This window comes from Falco biarmicus, chromosome 8 (assembly GCF_023638135.1).
Source record: "Falco biarmicus isolate bFalBia1 chromosome 8, bFalBia1.pri, whole genome shotgun sequence".
NCBI lineage: Eukaryota > Metazoa > Chordata > Aves > Falconiformes > Falconidae > Falco > Falco biarmicus.
The window spans coordinates 65,157,670-65,174,841 of NC_079295.1; the positions used below are offsets into that span (position 1 = coordinate 65,157,670).

At 52.9% G+C, this 17,172-nt stretch overlaps 1 protein-coding gene across 3 annotated transcripts in view; it reads left to right on the forward strand.

Annotated features, from left to right (window-relative positions):
• The window catches only part of PPP2R2B (protein phosphatase 2 regulatory subunit Bbeta), a 100,757-nt gene that overhangs the window by 73,649 nt on the left and 9,936 nt on the right, over positions 1-17,172 (forward strand). For all 3 annotated transcript variants that reach the window (XM_056350253.1, XM_056350255.1, XM_056350256.1), the window contains 4 exons: positions 1,177-1,274; positions 2,757-2,922; positions 5,031-5,143; positions 16,090-16,267. In XM_056350253.1, coding sequence (XP_056206228.1) covers positions 1,177-1,274; positions 2,757-2,922; positions 5,031-5,143; positions 16,090-16,267 — 555 coding nt within the window. The remainder of the gene's footprint in view (positions 1-1,176; positions 1,275-2,756; positions 2,923-5,030; positions 5,144-16,089; positions 16,268-17,172) is intronic.

The window sequence follows — 17,172 nt, forward strand, 5'->3', positions numbered from 1 at the left end:
GGGCTGCGCAATGCTTGGTACTGGTGGACTGCAGAGAGGAGAGGGGAAAAAGTGCAAATGCTGTCAGCCGTTGTGGCAGGAATGAGCCGGCTGTTATCATAGCTAAGTGCCATTCATTGCAAAATCAATCTTGCACCCAGCACTGGGTCTCCGAGGCTGTGTTCCTTCTTCCCCTTCCCCAGCTTCGTGCCGGCGGAGAGCTGCACTCCAGGCAGTGGGTGAACACCAGTTGGGCAGTAATTGCCATGGAATTAACCTCTGACATTCTTCTAAAAATAGGCCAAATAAATCCAATCATTAGCAGCTCTCCTGCTTGCTTTGCCTCAAGGGTAAACACTGCAGATTAACGCGTTTACAAGTTACAGGTCCATGAGTGTTTCCTTGATTCTCTAGTTACTGCAGCCGAGCAGCAGTCCCTGCTCAGGGCTTTCACCTCCTGGTGACAGCACTTTGGTTTGTGGGGCAGGGGAGCAGTGCAAGCACGGTGGCTTTTGGGGCCACGGAGGGCTGAAAGGTGGCACTTTAATTTACCTTGATAGACAATGGGAGGGCAGAGTTGATGTGGTTGCCCAGGCTGCTCTGCCTGGTGAGTTCAGGTGAAGAATACAGAGGTGTCTTCATCCGTCTGCTCCCTTTCCTCCAAGGCTGAAGGCAAACTGCCTCCCCATGCGTCGGAGGGGAGCGATGAAGCAGAAGAACTGGGCAGGAGTGAAGCCAACCCCTTGTCTGGCTACTGGGGCAAGGTGCTGGTGTGCCAGGTAGCACTGAGCTCTCCCTGGGTCCCAGGAATCGATCACATCACCCAAAGTGGTGGGGCAGCGCCCCAAGGCATGAGAGGAGTGTGCCGTGCGGTACCGTGCCATGCCCCACTGCCAGCAGCAGTCCCCAGGCTGTGTTGGGCACAAGCACAGCATGGGGATGGAAATATCCCTCAATTGGGCTGCTGGGGTGCAGACCTGGGCGGGAGAGCAGGGGGGCTGAGCAGGTCCATAGCAGCAGAATTCCAAAATGCTGTGGCCATTATTATTATAGACAATAGAAAAACAGATTTGTGGAGATCCCACAGGAGACGAAGTGCTGACAAGGCACGTAGCTGTACAGGGAACGGTGCTTTCTAGATGCCTGTGAAAGCCAGTCTGCAGTTAACTTAAATTGTCTTTGTCTTCTTCTTTCCAGCTGACATCATCTCTACAGTAGAATTCAACCACACTGGAGAATTATTAGCAACAGGGGACAAGGGGGGCCGTGTTGTAATATTTCAACGTGAGCAGGAGGTAAGTGCCAGTGAATACAAAATGCCCATTTTATCCTTTTAAGAGAAGCTTCCTGCTGTTTCCTAATCTGTCTGTGTCACTCCTAACCTCAGGTCCCTCCTGGCAGACTCCAAACTGAAAAGCAACTATTAGCATAAGCAGGACCAGATTTCAGCTTGTAAAATGCCCTCCAAAACCACGTTGCATTTCCTGCATTCTTTTGCTCTGGTTGCAGCTCCCTGCAGCCGGGTGTAACTGGGATCAGACCGGTGCATTTGAGCGTGCTGCAGGTGTCCATCTGGCCACCCTCCAAAAACCTCTCACACCGCCAAAATATCCAGATGAAACAATTGTGTTTCCCTTCTGAAACACTTTGCCCCAGGAAATTTGAACAAACTCCTTGTTGAAACCCTGAGTCGCGGTCTGCCCAGCCTCCTGCAGCTGTGGTGAGCGTTCAGCCTCCAGCACGGCCGCCTGCACCAGCATGGCCGGGGGGCTGCGCAGGACCCCACCACCCGGGAGATTCCCTGCCCTTCCCAAAGCCATCCCACATAGCTGGTCTGGCACAGCACGCACAGCATCGCATGGTCTGAGCGGGTGGGAGCCATCCTCCCCTGTGGGTGTGTTTGCCGATGGTGGAAGGGATGAGTCAGGCCTGGCTATGAAAAATGTCATGGTCTGATGAAGGTTTTAATTTTTTCTCAATGTTATAGGCTCGAAATTATTTCTGTATACGCTGGAGAGAACCAAACGGTTAAAGGTTACAGGCATAGATGCTTCATCAACCTTTCTAGCACTATTTCATTTCTTATTTTCCTCTCATTTTATTATTCTACTGCTTTTTGTGAACTTTAAGCTTCTTAGCATTGCACCAGGTGTATTCTGTTCAGCTCCTGCTTTGGAGCAGTGCTGTGCTCCAGGGGACAAGCAGGGCTTTACTGACCCAAACGCTTTGTTTGTATGTGGGAAGTTCCATCTCCACGATAGTTTTCATTTAATTACTTCAGCCCCGCTCAGAGCCTGGTACCGGGTGGTTCACTGTGTGGGATTTGCAGGTCCAGGGTCCCTGACAGGTCTGAGCGCTGAGCCATGGCACGCAGCATCAGTTCTTGCAGAGACACTGCCCTTTTCTTGGCTGCGTTGTCCTTGCTTTGTATTTGTGCCCCTGCGGGGCAAATGCTGCTTATTCTGTGCAGGTGGTGGGGCGCTGCCTGCAGCTCCTCTGGGGCTGGTGTGGGTGCCTGGCAGGAGCCAATCCTTGGTCCCAGCCGTTCACCAGGGGTGGTTGGCACGGTGTGGTGGGCTCTGTTCCCACGCCATTCCTGCTGAGCACACCAGCACTGCCATGCCCGGGGATGCCGAGCCTTGGCTTTCAGACCTGCGCTGCGTCACCGCGACCAGGCGCTCGCCGGCACTTAACAAACCTTAGAGAACCAAAGAGTCAACAGAAAATGTTCCCCTGCTCTCTGTGCCTTAAACTCCTCTCTGCTCCCCTTCCTGCAGAGCAAAAACCAGCCCCATCGCCGGGGAGAGTACAATGTCTACAGCACCTTCCAGAGCCACGAGCCGGAGTTCGATTACCTGAAGAGTTTGGAGATAGAGGAGAAGATCAATAAGATACGATGGCTCCCGCAGCAGAACGCAGCCTATTTCCTGCTCTCCACCAATGGTACGTAGCTGCGGCCACAGCAGCCGCTGTCCCACCACCACGGGTCCCTGGCCCCCTGCAGCCAGGCGGGGCCCACTCTGTAGCGCTTCTTTGGGAAAAACGTATGCTAACAAAAATATGGAGACTCCTTTTGGTGTGACATGGATGTCACGGGGGAGCAGGAACAGGTCCAAATCTGTCTGGCAGAGTGCGATGCCGGTGCACCAGGTTTTGTCCTTATTTCAGGGCAGCCGTTCTGAGTCTTCTCCCCCTGCTGACAATTTCGGGTTTTTTGTTGTTTTTTTTTTTAAAAGAAAAACCGCAGCTGGTTTGTTTCAATTTGCAGCTGTGTTCAGCTCAGCAGTTCCATGTTATGTTCAGATAAATATCAGGAGGATCCAGGAATATTACTTGGGATGAATGGGACCTTAAGATGGATGTGACTTAATTACTTCAGGGGAAAAGGAGGGGTCTAATTATCTTCCATAACCAACTTACTTTGTGTTATAGAATTGCCTCTATTGATCATTGTAATAAAATTCAAAGACTTACTAAACTCATTTGGGGGGAGAATCATTGAAATGCAATGAAGATTAATTATAGAGCATAATGTTTTGTTAATTGAGTTTTTAAATAGTATTTTGATTAACAGGGATATTATCTTTCCATTTGGGATGGTGTTTCATATGCTAGCAGGTTATCAAAATTATTCTTTTAGAAATACTCCCGTGTTATGCTGTTTCTTTTTGTTCTTACAGTTAAACTAACATTATATATATAACCCCCCTAAAGTGAACCGGCTTAATAAAAAAATTAATGGTGCTCTATTGGAATTGCTGTGTAAAGGAGAAAATGAAGATGGATGATATGGTTGTGTATGAAACCTGGTGGAAGTGATGATAAACTACTGATAGTCTCTGCCAGGAGGGAGGAAAGAAAACACCATTACTCAGAATAAACCCACATGTTCTGGGGCTCCTTCCCCAGTGGCTCTGTGGCTCAGGAGCTGTGGCGGGGCAGCGTGGAGCTGCCTGCAGCCCCTTCTAAGACTTTACCTCCTCTGAGCAGCTTCCAGGCACGGTTGCCTCCAGTCGTGCTTTGCCGCCGCACAGTGCTGTTGCTTGCTGGAACCTCAGGTTGCCTGTGGCTCTGCTCAGCTTGCTGTGCGCTGGAGTTCTGCGCGGACTCCGCTGGAAGCAGAATTAGTTACCATGTGGCACCCTGTGTCTGATGGGCTTTAAAGCTGTGCACAGCCTCCAGTGCCTGCTGCCGGCATGGGTGCTGCTGTGGCTGCCACCCCAGCACCCCGACACTGGTGGGGTGACACCCAGCCAGAGCCACCCTCGGGGGTCCCATCCCTCCTCTCACCTTCCAAAGGGGCAGCGTGGGGCTGGAGCATGGAAGGCAGTCAGCAGGGATGGCTGGCGGTGTTCCAAGAGGATGGGAAATAGAGCTAGCGGGGACAGAATTAGGAGAGCTGGTGCATCCTTGGTGTTTAACACATTACTCGAAGCTAAAGGAATCTGGAAATTACTCTTGAAAAGTAACAGGTGGCCCCTGGATAACTGCTGTATGAGATACGGAAATGCGGGAGGAAAGGTGTTGTGTGGAGCCTGCTGTTGGCTGGCTGTTCAGCGGGTGTGCAGGTGTGGGGAAGGGGATGTCTGTGTGCACAGGCGTGCAACGTGCGTGTTGGAGGAGCAGCCGTGTGTGGTGTTGGGACAGTGGGTTCAGCCCCCCAGCACTGCCTGAGCTGCCCCATCCTGGTGCCAGCACCTCGAGGGTGACTCAGCCCCACCACTCAATATATTGAACGCCAACATTCAGAGCATGACCTCTGAGGCACTGAGCCCTGGGAAATTACTTTGCCTATTATTTCTCCATTAATCCAATAGTTCTGTTCTGTTGTTCAACCGTCTCCTTATTTCTGGAGTAAACATGCCAGGAGCTGTCCAGCAGGACCAGGTGAACCAGGGCTCTGGGGATGCTGTAGTGAGAGGTACCTCTGCAGCCACGCCGGGCACACAGTGGGGTGGTCACCGGTCTGAACCAACTGTGCCCTTGGCATGTCCAGCGGTGGCTGCTCGGGGGGCAGCCGGCTGTAACACTCTCCTCTCTCCTGCCCCCAGATAAGACTGTGAAGCTATGGAAGGTCAGTGAGCGGGACAAGAGGCCAGAGGGATACAATCTCAAGGATGAGGACGGTCGTCTCCGAGACCCCTCCATGATCACCATGCTACGGGTGAGTGTGGGGAGACCAAGGCTGTCGAGGAGCCTTTCTCTTCAGGGTCTTGGGTGAAAATTGCTGCTGGTGTCACCTGTGTGCCGCAGTACTGGTAACACTGTCCTGACGCGGTAGGTCTATGTCCGAGGGCTCCTTGTGTCGGAGGCCGGTGCTTTGTCGGGTGTGTGGGTGCAGGAGCAGAGGAGGGAGCTGTCGCTGGAGCAGTGCCTGGGCTGTGCCGGCTCTGGGCACGTGTGCTGTGAAGCACCGTGTTTTGTCTCATGTTGGGTACCTCGGTGCCACAGGGCTGCTGCTGCAGGGCCCTGCATGCCGTGCCCATCCCGGCGAGGAGGCAGTTAATGCGCTCTCCCTTCTCGGTGCATTCGCCACCGCCCAACTTCTGCTTTGGGAACAGAAGTACTTTCTCTAAATGAGTTTTCCTCCCAGCCTAAGGAGATTAAACCCAGCCTCCCAAATTGAATGTAAACACCTAAGGCTATGTTTTCCATTTACTTCGAGGGGGCTGGATGCACAGACCACATTAAAGCAGCCGCCCCTGTGCCCCGGGAGCATCGAGCATCGCTGGGAAGCCTGGCAAGGCAGGGTGTGCGGGCACAGCAGCGCCTGGCTGCTGGGCATGGCTCTGCCACCTGGGAGCTGCCTGAACCTGGCCAGCAGTGCCAGCAGGTTGGTTCTTCCCCCAGCACTGCCCTGGGATAGCTGTTTATGATCTTTAATTTGCATATAAAGAGTCAGCTCTGGCCCAAGGCAGTGCACGCCCCCTTAATTCAGTCAGAGCCCACCCTGGGCCCCGGGAGCTCTGGCAGTGGGGGCAGGCAGCGCTGGAGGCCCCCGGTGTGTGGGCTACAGCAGTGAGCGGGGTGCCCCTCTGCCAACGGGGAGAAGCCGTGCTCCCCCCCACATGACGTTAGAGCAGAAACAGACATTAACTCGTTTAACCCATAACCCATAGACCTAGAAATGCCAAGTATGCAGGAATTTTGTCATGATGTTAATCAGACCAGACCAGCTTGTAATTTATTAACATCCTGTCAGAATTTGCATTTTGAGTACTTGGGGGGGTTATATTTATATATATATATATAATTGTTGCTATGATTACCCTTGGCTCACTTTTATGGCTTCCAGTTCCATTGCAGACAAAGCCATTGAGGACCCCAGACAGGTAGTTAATTCTCATCCCCGTGCTGTGCTGCTCCTGGTGGCTGGCAGGCATTTTTCTTTACAGAGCAAGAAAACAGTTTATTGCATGTGTATCAGCTGTTATGTTTCAGGCAGCATTGCCGGCCTATTGCGCTGTTACTAGACTGCCCGTTGGAGGAGTTTGCTCTGCATCTGGGTGTGGGAGCCGGGGTTACCGACCCTCTGCAGGGCTGGGAGGCAGGTTTTAAAAAGGCAGCAGTGTTAAGGGGTGTTATTCCAGTTAGTGCTTTCTTCTCTGGCTAAATGCGCTGGAAAAGCCCTGGGCTTACTGAGGAAACACCGGTCACCATTTCGCCTAAATTGCCGTCTTGGTGCCTGTGCCGAGCTCTGCGGCAGGTGGCTGTCGGCGGCAGTGCCGTGGCCAGGGGTGTCCTGAGCACCCCAGCACGCTGCTGGAGACCATGCAAAACAGCAAATGCAAGGTCAGCGTTCTCAAGGGAGCAATGTTTGAATATTGATTTTTTTTTTATTTCCAGTGTATTCTTTAGGAACATTGAATTTCTGGAGTAATTATAGCAACTCAAGAGTCCAGGATAAATGTTGAGGCATATTTCTTTTCCAACAGAAACTGTTTTAAAGTCGCTAAAATGCTTTGTTGTGGGAACACTGAGTTCTGACATTTTGAAATGGAGATTTTTAACTTTTTGACAATGATTTTTTATCTTTTGGATTGACCCGGCTGTCAGCTCTGTAGGTGCCTTGTCGTCCATCCCACCGGCCGTGGCCGCTGGCTGGTCAGACGTGCACCAGCAGGCATGGGGAGCATGCAGGGACATGAGCTGCAGTCCCGTCTGCCCAGAGCTGCTGGTGGGTCCCCCCTTGCCTGGGCGAGGGGAGCCCATGAGGAGCATGGCAGGTGGCCCTGGCTGTGTGGCACTGTGTCCTCTCCTGCATGGGATGCCCACAGCACTGCTCACGTTGGCTTTGCAGTGCTGTGTGTGCCCAGGGGCTTAACACTATCATTTAGCTGCTCCTCCTTCTCTTCCCTGTGTTACAGAGGCTGGGGTGGGGAAGAGCGGACAGCCTGTGTGCGTTTGCCAGGGGCAGGTACATAGCAGTGCCGAGCTGGTGGCTCAGGCTCCCACCCCAGACCTGCCTCTGCGCCCCACCGCCTGCCCCTGCCGTGCCGGCAGGATGTGGTTGTGGATCGATTGGAGCCCGCGATGAGGGTGATGATGCCTCAGCGGGGTGCATGGGCGATGTGGTTATGAAAATAAATAAATAAATGTCATGCTTTGCTACTGATTGCTGGCATGAGTTGATTGCATTTGACCACTTCCTGGTGCCTGAATGGGTGACCACAGGGTTGGAAGTGGAGCCAAAAATCAACCTGGGTGTTTTTGCAAGTGCTCGGCCTGAAGTCACACCATCCAGCCCATCTGTCACTGCTGGTGCCCAGTGGGGCATAGCCAAGGAGGGGCAGGGATGCAGAGATGCTGCCAGCGTGGCCGGTACTGGGTGCAGCCCTGGGCAGTGCGTGTTCAGGGTGGGGGCAGCCCGCCCACCCCACCAGGCACCCACCTGCCCTGTCCCTGCTCACCCCAGGGAAGGAGGGCATTGTGATATTTATCTTTTTTCCCTGTAGAAAGTCACACTGAAATACCAGAGAAGTGGATGCTGTTTGTTGTCTACCCCCAAAGTTTCTGCCTTCATTTTGCTTTCAGTCTGTTTACTCCTGGTAGCAGCGTGGTGCCGTACGACTGGGGGAGTTTGCTACTTGGGTGTCTCCCTTGTGCTGTGGGGTCAGGCACTGCGACCCCCTGCTCCCTGGCAAGCAGCCCCACGGGACTGTACAGCTCCTGCTTCACAGGAATGAGGAGAGGTAAAGCACGATGTAAGTGCTTGGTATTATGGTTATTAGCGTCTGCCAGCACAGCGCCTGCTGTCCCTGAGGATGGAAGACTGTGGAGTCTTCCGCCAGCCCTGGTTTGATCTAATGTTTTGATGATTTTACTTAGACAGATATTTACATAGCTGTAACCATTTTGCTGCAGCTTGGCATATCTTTGACATTTAATTGTCCTGTGATGCTCGCGCTTTGGAGTAAAGCCACATCCATCCACAGTTTAATTTTCAACCACAGGCGAGTGAAAAAGGGCTTTAAAACCACCTTGCTGCAATCGTCTCTCACCCATTTCTCTTAAGGCTTTCAATGTACTTGATGAGCATTGTTCTCTGAGGGATTTCTAACCTGCATAGTGCAAAAGGAATATTTAACTCCGCTCAGGCTGTAAAGTAAGGCTTGTGCTGTCATTAAAAAAGCTCTGCTTGTTTGGCTAGCCCCCAGTCTAATGGCTACAGCCCTGTGGCCTCATTTAGCTGCCTCGGCAAGCTCTCCCATGCCGCTCGGTGTACAGCCACACCTGCACTGTGGGATGTGTGCAGGAAATAATTAACACAAATAATATCCAGGGCTTAATTTTTTTTAAATAGAGAACATGTTTGCTTTGATCCCTCACAGTGCAAATCAGACTGTGGTGAAACAGTGGTGTGCATCTCCCACTGGTACCGTCCCCACTGCAGGAGGTGGTGGCTGTGGGCACTTGGGTGCTATGTGTGGGAAGATGCTCTCTGTGCCTCTGGTGAGCAAAACCGGGGCAACCAGCCAGGAGAGACCATTCCCAGGCCTCCCTTTACTGTAGAGAGGGGCTGATCTTTGCGTTTGTTTAAAGAAGAGCAGCAGCAGCCAGCTGTGCTGCCCGTGCTGCCTTGGCACATACTGCCCAAGCTCCGAGCACCACAGGGACAGCTGTCTGCCTCCCCGATGTGCCGGGGGGCTGTGACTGAAGGGTGTTCTTGTGTCGGGCCACTATGTGTTCTGAAACCAGGCTGGGATTTCTTAGTCCACCAAGTCCCCTGCTCCTGAGCCACACTGGCAGTGGGGAGAGCAGCCAGGGCTCCCCAGGGCTGGCAGGGGCTCCGGCTGGGGGCTCCCAGGAGGGGCTGCTGCTGCCTCACCTCCTCTGTCCCAGGGGAGCTCACATACTAGTTGGTAACAGCTTTCCCTGCCCCAGAGGTCACAGATCTCTGCCCCAAGCATTTTAAAATGCTGGTAAGTAAGGAAGCACCCTGCAAACAGGCTGGTGCTCAGGAGCCCAGGGGCCAGTTGCTCTGGTAGCAGGGTCAAGTCTCACCCAGGTTATTAAGGACTCGGGATTGCTGTGCTGCAGAGTGGTGTCCTGTGGTCTCCTCTGGACACCTCCCTGGGGGAGGAGTGATCCTCCGAGCCCAAGCACGATGTGGGTGCAATGCACAGGTGCGTGGATGTGTCTGGTTCTTGGTGTTTGTAGCTGTTGCAAAGCGTGCTCTTGGTTAAGAGCTGCCACTTCACTCTCAATTCCAGCAAAATCCATCATAAATTCTGTTTTATATCTCCCACTTTTCCAAAGCACTCAGATTTCTGGGCCCCTGGGCACAGTTCCCTGGGGAGGTTGTGCTGTATTCCCTCTGCATCCCAGGCACCCCACGGGCAGCCCTGGAGTGGGGCTGTGCAATGGGAGAGGGGAAGGGGTGGGCAATGCTTTGGAGAAGCTGTGCTGCTGGTTTTCCACCTCAGCAAAGAGATCTGTCTGTCTTTTCCTTTTATACATTCTCCAAAGCATTATCATTTAAATGACAAGGTAATGTGAAACATTTGGCTTTTTTTGGCTATAAAATGCACATGGCAGAACTAATCAATTTCAAATGATCGTCATCAAACCTTTGCCACAGAAATTTTTTTTAAAAAAGGATTTTCCCCTTTTCATTAGTGGCTTACATTGCTCTAAAGCTGCTCAACGGGTACCCTTTGCATGCTCGACTGCCCTTTGGTAGCCTGGCCCCTCTGAGCTGGGCAGCACTGGGCTCACTGCCACATGATGCCATCCCTGGGAAGCCACCGTGCTGGTCCAGGACATGCTGGGGACCTGTGGCGTATCCTGGCTTGGAGGTGCTTGATTTTTGTCACTCTTGAAGCAATGCCCTGAATGAAGACGAGCTTGGCTCAGTCTCACAGTGAGGCACAGCCAGTGTGCAGGGCTCTGAAGCCACCATGCAAGTAACGGCTGTGTCACAGCAGCACCCAACCCACCAGTGTGCGCTGCCTGCACCTCTGCCTGCTTCATTCCGCAGATGCTTGAAAAGAAACGAAGGAGCCCATTTTGCTGCTGCTTTTGTCATTTTTTTGTTTTTCTGAGGTCATGAGTTGAATTCTTTCTTTTCTGGTGAAAACTCATTCATCCTTTTAATATTTGTAAACTCACCTTGAAATGCCAACGACCAGAATTGACCTTTCAGATATTTTTTTTCACCTCTTTTTTTTTCCACAGCAGTTACACTGCTGGTATCTGTGTCTAGACAAACTGTAAAAACAACGTGCCAGGCAGAATTATCAAACGGGCTTGGATTGCTTTGAATGCGTGTTTGGTAACATTGCTGTGGTTCTGCACGCTCCTCTTGGTAAAAGTAGGAAAACTGCCTGATGGGATTTTACTGACACTGGCTCTTCTTCAGCAGGAGAAATAAGTTTAAAAGTATCTTTTCAAACAATCACATCCTTAACAGGGCTGCAGTTCTAATGAGATTGGTGTGAGAGTTTACGATTTTTGACCTTAGATTAAGAAAAACATTCTGTTAGTTCTTTGAGGTTTCCCCAAACTTATTTCAGAATTTAGGTGAAAGTAATCCTGGAGTGTAACAGGTGAACTAGGATGAATTCTCAGTTACAAGCAACAATAAATATCCTATCATGGTATAAAAATACACAAAGAATGGGAAAACTGGGATGGTTTGGGCTGTGTGTGGAACGCCACTTGCAGTCAATGCTCAGTTTCCTTGCAGTAGAAACCCTTGGTGAACTGGCCCTGGTTTTGGGAGGGGTATTTGTGTCGGTGGTCTGAACGGTTGGCCCACATGGACTGACTTCAGGCTTTGAACTCTGCACCTCGGTGCCGATCGAGCACAGCCCAGCAGATGCTCCTGAGTCTCAGTCCCCACTGGGAAACTGGGAAGCTGGACACTGCTCTGGAGGGCAGGTCTGCTGGGCAGCGCATGCTCCTGCTCTGGCACTGCAGTTCTGGCTGCACCATCTTCCCTGCAGACCTGGTGTCCGTGGTCTTTTCCCTCCTCCCGATCCCCAGCTGGGACCCAGACCCTTTTGGACCTGCACACATGAAGGTGGATGCTCAGTTGGCAGCAGGTCTGTGCCTGTGTTTCACTGTATGCAGAAAGGCCCAGGAGCTGCCAACCGAGGAGGCAGTGCTGGCACAGTGCTGAGCAGGGAGGGACGTCTCCACGGAGAAGAGATGAAACCAGAAGCTTTATCAGCTACATGGCCTGGTAATGAGACAGTGGGTTTATCCTTCCACACTTCACAGGGAAGGTCCAGTAAGTCAAAATCCTGAAGAGCATGAAATTGCCAGTCTACCACGAAAATGGTGTTTGATGCGCATTTTGTCTGCAAAATACTGATCTGCAGGCAGCGCTGGCTGGCAGTTACAGAATATGCCTTTTGTAGGTAAGAAAGAAACATCAGGGAGCACATCCAGAGGAGCTCAGCAGCTGAAGCAGGTGAGGAACCTTGCTGGATTTATCCCCAAGCTGCTAGCTCTGCGCTCGGATTTGCCAGGAACTGGATTACATTTTCCTACTTGCAAACGCAAGGCTGGGGTTAATCTGAGCTTCGGCTGTGACTAATCCCACTTGGCCAAATCCTACCTGCTCCCCAGGTGGCGGAGGCAGCTGCACCCCAGGCAGCGCTTGTGTGGAGCACAGGGGGTGGGCTGGCGGTGGGGGGCTACCCCAGAAAGGGCAGTTTGTCCTGCTGTACATGCCGAAGGAGAGAGGGAAGATCTGCCCTGTGGGCTGGTGCACAGAGCTGCAGTTAGGCGCGGGTGCTGCCATACGCGCTGAGCGCGTGGCAGTGCAGGCATTACAGCTGCCGCGCTGGGCTGCTGCTGGTCCTGCTGCATGCAGCAGGTCATCGCAGAGCTTCCACTGCAGGTGGTGCTGAGGCATGGTGACCCCTCATGAGGTGAGAACCAGATAGATATCTTAATGGATTATGTATTAATTTTTTTTTTTTTTTAATGGCTACTACTTAGGGTCAGGTCTGGATCTCAGCCTAAGTCCGGTAGAACTCTATTGTGCCAAGAGGATTTCCATGGAGGTAACTGAGAGCAAAACCTCTTTCTCTGTTACACAGAAATGGGTGCATGGTCCCAGTGCTGACATGTCTGTGGTTGCCCTCACTCCCACCATCCATGGCCAGGACCGCTGTGCAGGAGCACTCCATGGGACCCGCACCAGGGTGATGCCAGGCTGCTGCAGCAGCTTCCTGGGGCAGAGGTGGTCTTGCTGCTTTGCTTGTCCATGCTGGGCTTGCCCTTCATGAGCCAGCCCTCTCATATTCACACCCTTGAGGAATTTTTGTCCTCCTGCGTGCCCCATGAGGAGGATTCCCAGCAGCGCTTTCACCTTGCCTGTAGGTGATTGAGTCCCATCTTGCTGCAGGGCTGTGCTGGGGGCTTCATGTCACTGGTCTGGCCCCCGGGGCAGCTCAGAGCTGGCATGCGTTGGACTTGGGCTTGTGAGAGGCTGTGTGACCACACCATCCCAGGAGCTGAGGCATTAAGCATTTTCCCCTATATATTGACTCGTGCTTTGAAAACGCGGCACGCCGCAGACCACCTCTGGGCAGGGGAGGAGGTTGTCCTGAGGAACACCAAATCTCTGTATCTCTTTGGGCCACATCCATCACAGCACCGTAAATGCTGAGGAGAAGCTCTGCCAGGTGAAGTTCTTCCCCCTGGGAGCAGGGAGCATTTGATGACAGTGGACATAGACAGTGATGGGGGAAACCTGGTGAGAACATGGGGCACATAGTGAAGTGCAGCGATGACGGACATGGCGTTACCTGCGCTGTGGTCCTTTGCTCAGCAGCTGCGGGTGGCAGGAGGATGTGCAGCGCTGGCGGTGGGAAGGGGCCAGGGCACGCCGGCTCCCTCCACCCCCCAACCATGGAGAGCATGAATTTTACAGCTCAAGGGAGGATTAGTGCCTCATTAACTCAGGAGAGGGGAAGCCTTTGCAGGCAAGGAGAGGAATCGAGTGTTGTGTGCACTTTGAGTGAGTAGGACCAGCTCTTTTGCAGGGGGTGCCTGCTAGAGGCAGAGAGAAAAATTAAGACATATTTTGTTTTAAATGAAAAATGACTGGCATTCCCCCCCCCCCCTTCCTGAAAACGAAAAGTAATTTAATTTATTAGTGGTTTACTTTATTTGACAGCCTCTCTATGTACTTGATGCGGTTTGTTACACTGAATTACCCTTTAATAATGGGTATATATAATACCAGAGCCTGCCCTGCAGGTTGGCTCCGTAATTGAAGACGGGATGTGCTGAGGAGGGCTCTGTGCTGTTGAGGATTGCCATGGCAATGCTAGTGGGAGCCGGGTGGTTTAGGCAGACACCAGCTTGGACTCTGCATGCTTCAAAAGGAAAAAAAAAAAAACAAACCAAGTTTCAATTTCTGTCACGTTGCCCCATTTGTTGGGCGCTTTCTCTTCGCCGTCACTGACCACCCTGAGCAGCTCCCTGCCCGCCCAGCTGGGCTGGGGACCCCGTGGCTGCAGCACCAGGGCAGCCTGTGGGGTCCTCCCTCGGACCACTCAGTCTTTTCCTTTATTGTATGTTAAGCAGCAATGCAGCACTGCAGCATGGGTGCCTGTGGGCCGCTGGGACGGACCCCACGGCACGGGAGGGACGCTGTTGGGGCAGGCAGCGCACTAGGGAAGGTGCAGCCGAGAGCAGTCCTGTGGTGGCGAGCGGGATGAACAGGGAGAGGGGTTTGGAGGATCTCCTCTGCCGGGGGTTTCCGTGTCAGTGCTGGCACAAGGTTGAGCTGTCGCAGGGATGCGCCTCGGGCTCCCGCATGGTGGCTGCGCTTCCAGCTGGCTTCAGGCCAGACTTAAGTGGAGAAGAGATCAAACCCAGACAGGCACCCAGCCTGCACCCAGCAGCTCTCCCCTTGGCTGTCCCGAGTCGGGGGTTGCCTTTCACCCTGGGAATTCTACTGTTGTGGGACGAGATCCCGAAGCCGGTGTGTGCTCCCAGCGCGTCCCTGGCTGCTCCTGCCTCAAAATGTTGGCGCTTTCAGGTTTAAGTACTTATTGTTGATACCCTTAAGCAGAAGCTCACAGCACGTGGTGAGAAGGGGCATGGGCACTTGCTGTTTTCCATATTTCAGTGCAGATTCTTGCCACTGCAGCAGATAAAAAGTCCTGCCTTAACAAAATACTCACGGATGACCAGGTTTGCTCCCCTTGCGGGGTTTTACCTGGTGATGGACCAAGTTCCAGGTGTACAACACTCACCAGAATTTGGCTCTGAAGTAGCATGTGGAGATTTTTCATGGCTGAAGAGTTTATTTTAGCTCTGTGGTTGTGAGTAGCTGCTGTATGAGGCTGGGGTAGGGAACGGTGCTGGAGCTGCAGCTGGCCACGCTGTTCCGGCAGACCCGGCTCGCCCTGGCTGCTTCGCACTGCAGCGCACACTGCTGGGCTGCTGCCAGGGACGGGGGCTGGCCTGGGGTCGGACCGCAAGCTGTGGTCAGGCCACACAGCGTCATCTCGCCAAGTGAAATCCTCTGCCAAAGCCTTTCCTGTACTTATTCTTGTGCCCGGTGAGGCCGGGTGTAACCGTTGATCCCTTTCCCTTTGGACAACCATCATGTTTCCGACAGTCTGAATGACAGCCCGGTCCATGTAATCCCTGAGCAAAATGCGAGCCTCCATCCCCAGATGGCTGAGCAAGGTCCTTCAGCAGCAAACGATGCATCATTGCCTGTGTCAGGCTGAATTAGCAGGCAGGCTCGTCACATTAAGCTCAGGCTCTGAGCTGGCAGTCCCTGTGCTCTAGTGTCACTCGAGCTGGCTGTCACACTCCTGTCCCCACCTCTGCAGCCATGGGAAATCTCTTTGGGCAGCACACAGATAATATACACAGTAATGAAGTAGCTTGAGGGAGTAGCTTGCTGGCAAACGGGAGCACAGAGTGACACCTTTCTAGAGTATTAAGTTGCCTTGAGAGCATTATGTCTGAAGTTATTACTTACACTGCTCCTTGCATACACTATTCTTATCGCATTTCTCCATCCCCCAATGTTTACATGAGTTATGCTTATTAATCTAAAGGCAAATGTGTGTAGCTCCATTTCTAGTCCCTCCATCTGTCTCTGCCCTGCACATTCCCTTTCCCTGTCTCTTCTCATCTCTTGCCTCTGTCACTCTGATCTGAAGCAAAGGCAAAAAAGAAAAATCTGTGCTGACCTGGCTCTCTCAAGAAATACATTTCTGTTTGAAATGCTCCAGGAATTTCCGATTCTGGCTAACAGTGACAAAACAAGGCAGAAGTGGCTTTCTTGTTTGTTTTTTCAAAAGCAGAAATGGTTGCTGCAGCAGAGATCCAAGCCTGGTTTACTGGGCTCTCACTGCAGTCTAACCATACGGGTGCCTCTTTCAAAAGTAGAAGGTGCTTGAGTTTGCTTGTCCTTCTGTTCATACACTTAGAAAAGCGTTAGGTTTCCTTGGTGGGGGTGTGTGGAGAGGTGGGTGGGATGGAGCACCAGCAGCCAGTGCTCTGCAGGCACCTGCTGTGGCTGTGGAGGATCCCCCCATGCCGGGTGCTGGCAGGGGTCGGGTGGGATGGCCAGACCGTGTCCCTGGGAGCTGACACTCTGCTCATGCTGTGCTTCCCCTCCTGCAGGTACCCGTGCTGCGGCCCATGGACCTGATGGTGGAGGCCACCCCCCGGCGGGTGTTTGCCAATGCCCATACCTACCACATCAACTCCATCTCTGTCAACAGCGACTACGAGACCTACATGTCAGCGGATGACCTGAGGATAAACCTGTGGAACTTTGAAATCACAAATCAAAGTTTTAGTATCCTTTGGTGCACACTGCCCAGCAGATCCTGGGACGGTCCCAGCCTGGCCAAGAGCAGCAGTGAGGGGGTTGCCTCGGCTGGCAAGTGGGTTGCGAAAGCCCAGGGAGCCCAGACATGAGCAAGTGTCAGTGAGAGAATGAGAAAGCTGGACGGGGGAGACGGGTCCCTGCCGAAGGAGAGCGGCGGAGGGGGGACCTGTGGGGTCCGGCTCTGTGGGGAGCAGCAGAGCTGTGCCCATGTCTGCCGTGATGCTGACCAAGCAAGTACTGCAGCATCTCGCCTGGCCCCATGCCTGCACCCCCACCGGTTCCTTGGTACAGGAGCTTCACCCTGCGGCAGGGGCTGGCAGGGGCTCAGGGGTACAGAATAGCTGCCCGCTGTGCACCTGACTGCAGAACGTCTGAAATCCCCGGTCCCCAGGTGTCATTACCAAGGCACCTCCCTCTTGTCTCTGCCCGTGCCACCGGCGGGGCACCGGGCTGTCTGCGCAGGCATGTTCCAGCATCACACTGAGCTGCCTCCTGTGCGGCGCAGGGCTCAGCTGGCATCGTCACGACTGCTGCCGCCTGGTGCGGGTGATGCGTTTTTGAATTCTGCCTGTAGGGTCTGCATGGGGCGGGTGGGAGGGGGCGGGTGTCCGCAGGTGATGGAGAAGACAGATGCCTTGGGGAAGACGGAGAGAAGAAATATTAATGGTGCAGTCTCCATCATACCCTGCAGCAGGTTGACAGGCTGCCAGTCACAGCTGTACAAATGAGGTTGTGCCAGTCACCCTTGTAACAGCCGCATCAGAAATAATAACGTGGCACTAATAATTGGTGATATTTATATAGTATTTCCTACTGAAAAATCCTCAGGGCATGTGCTAGATTTAGGCAGCTGGAGAGAATTTCAGCAGTCA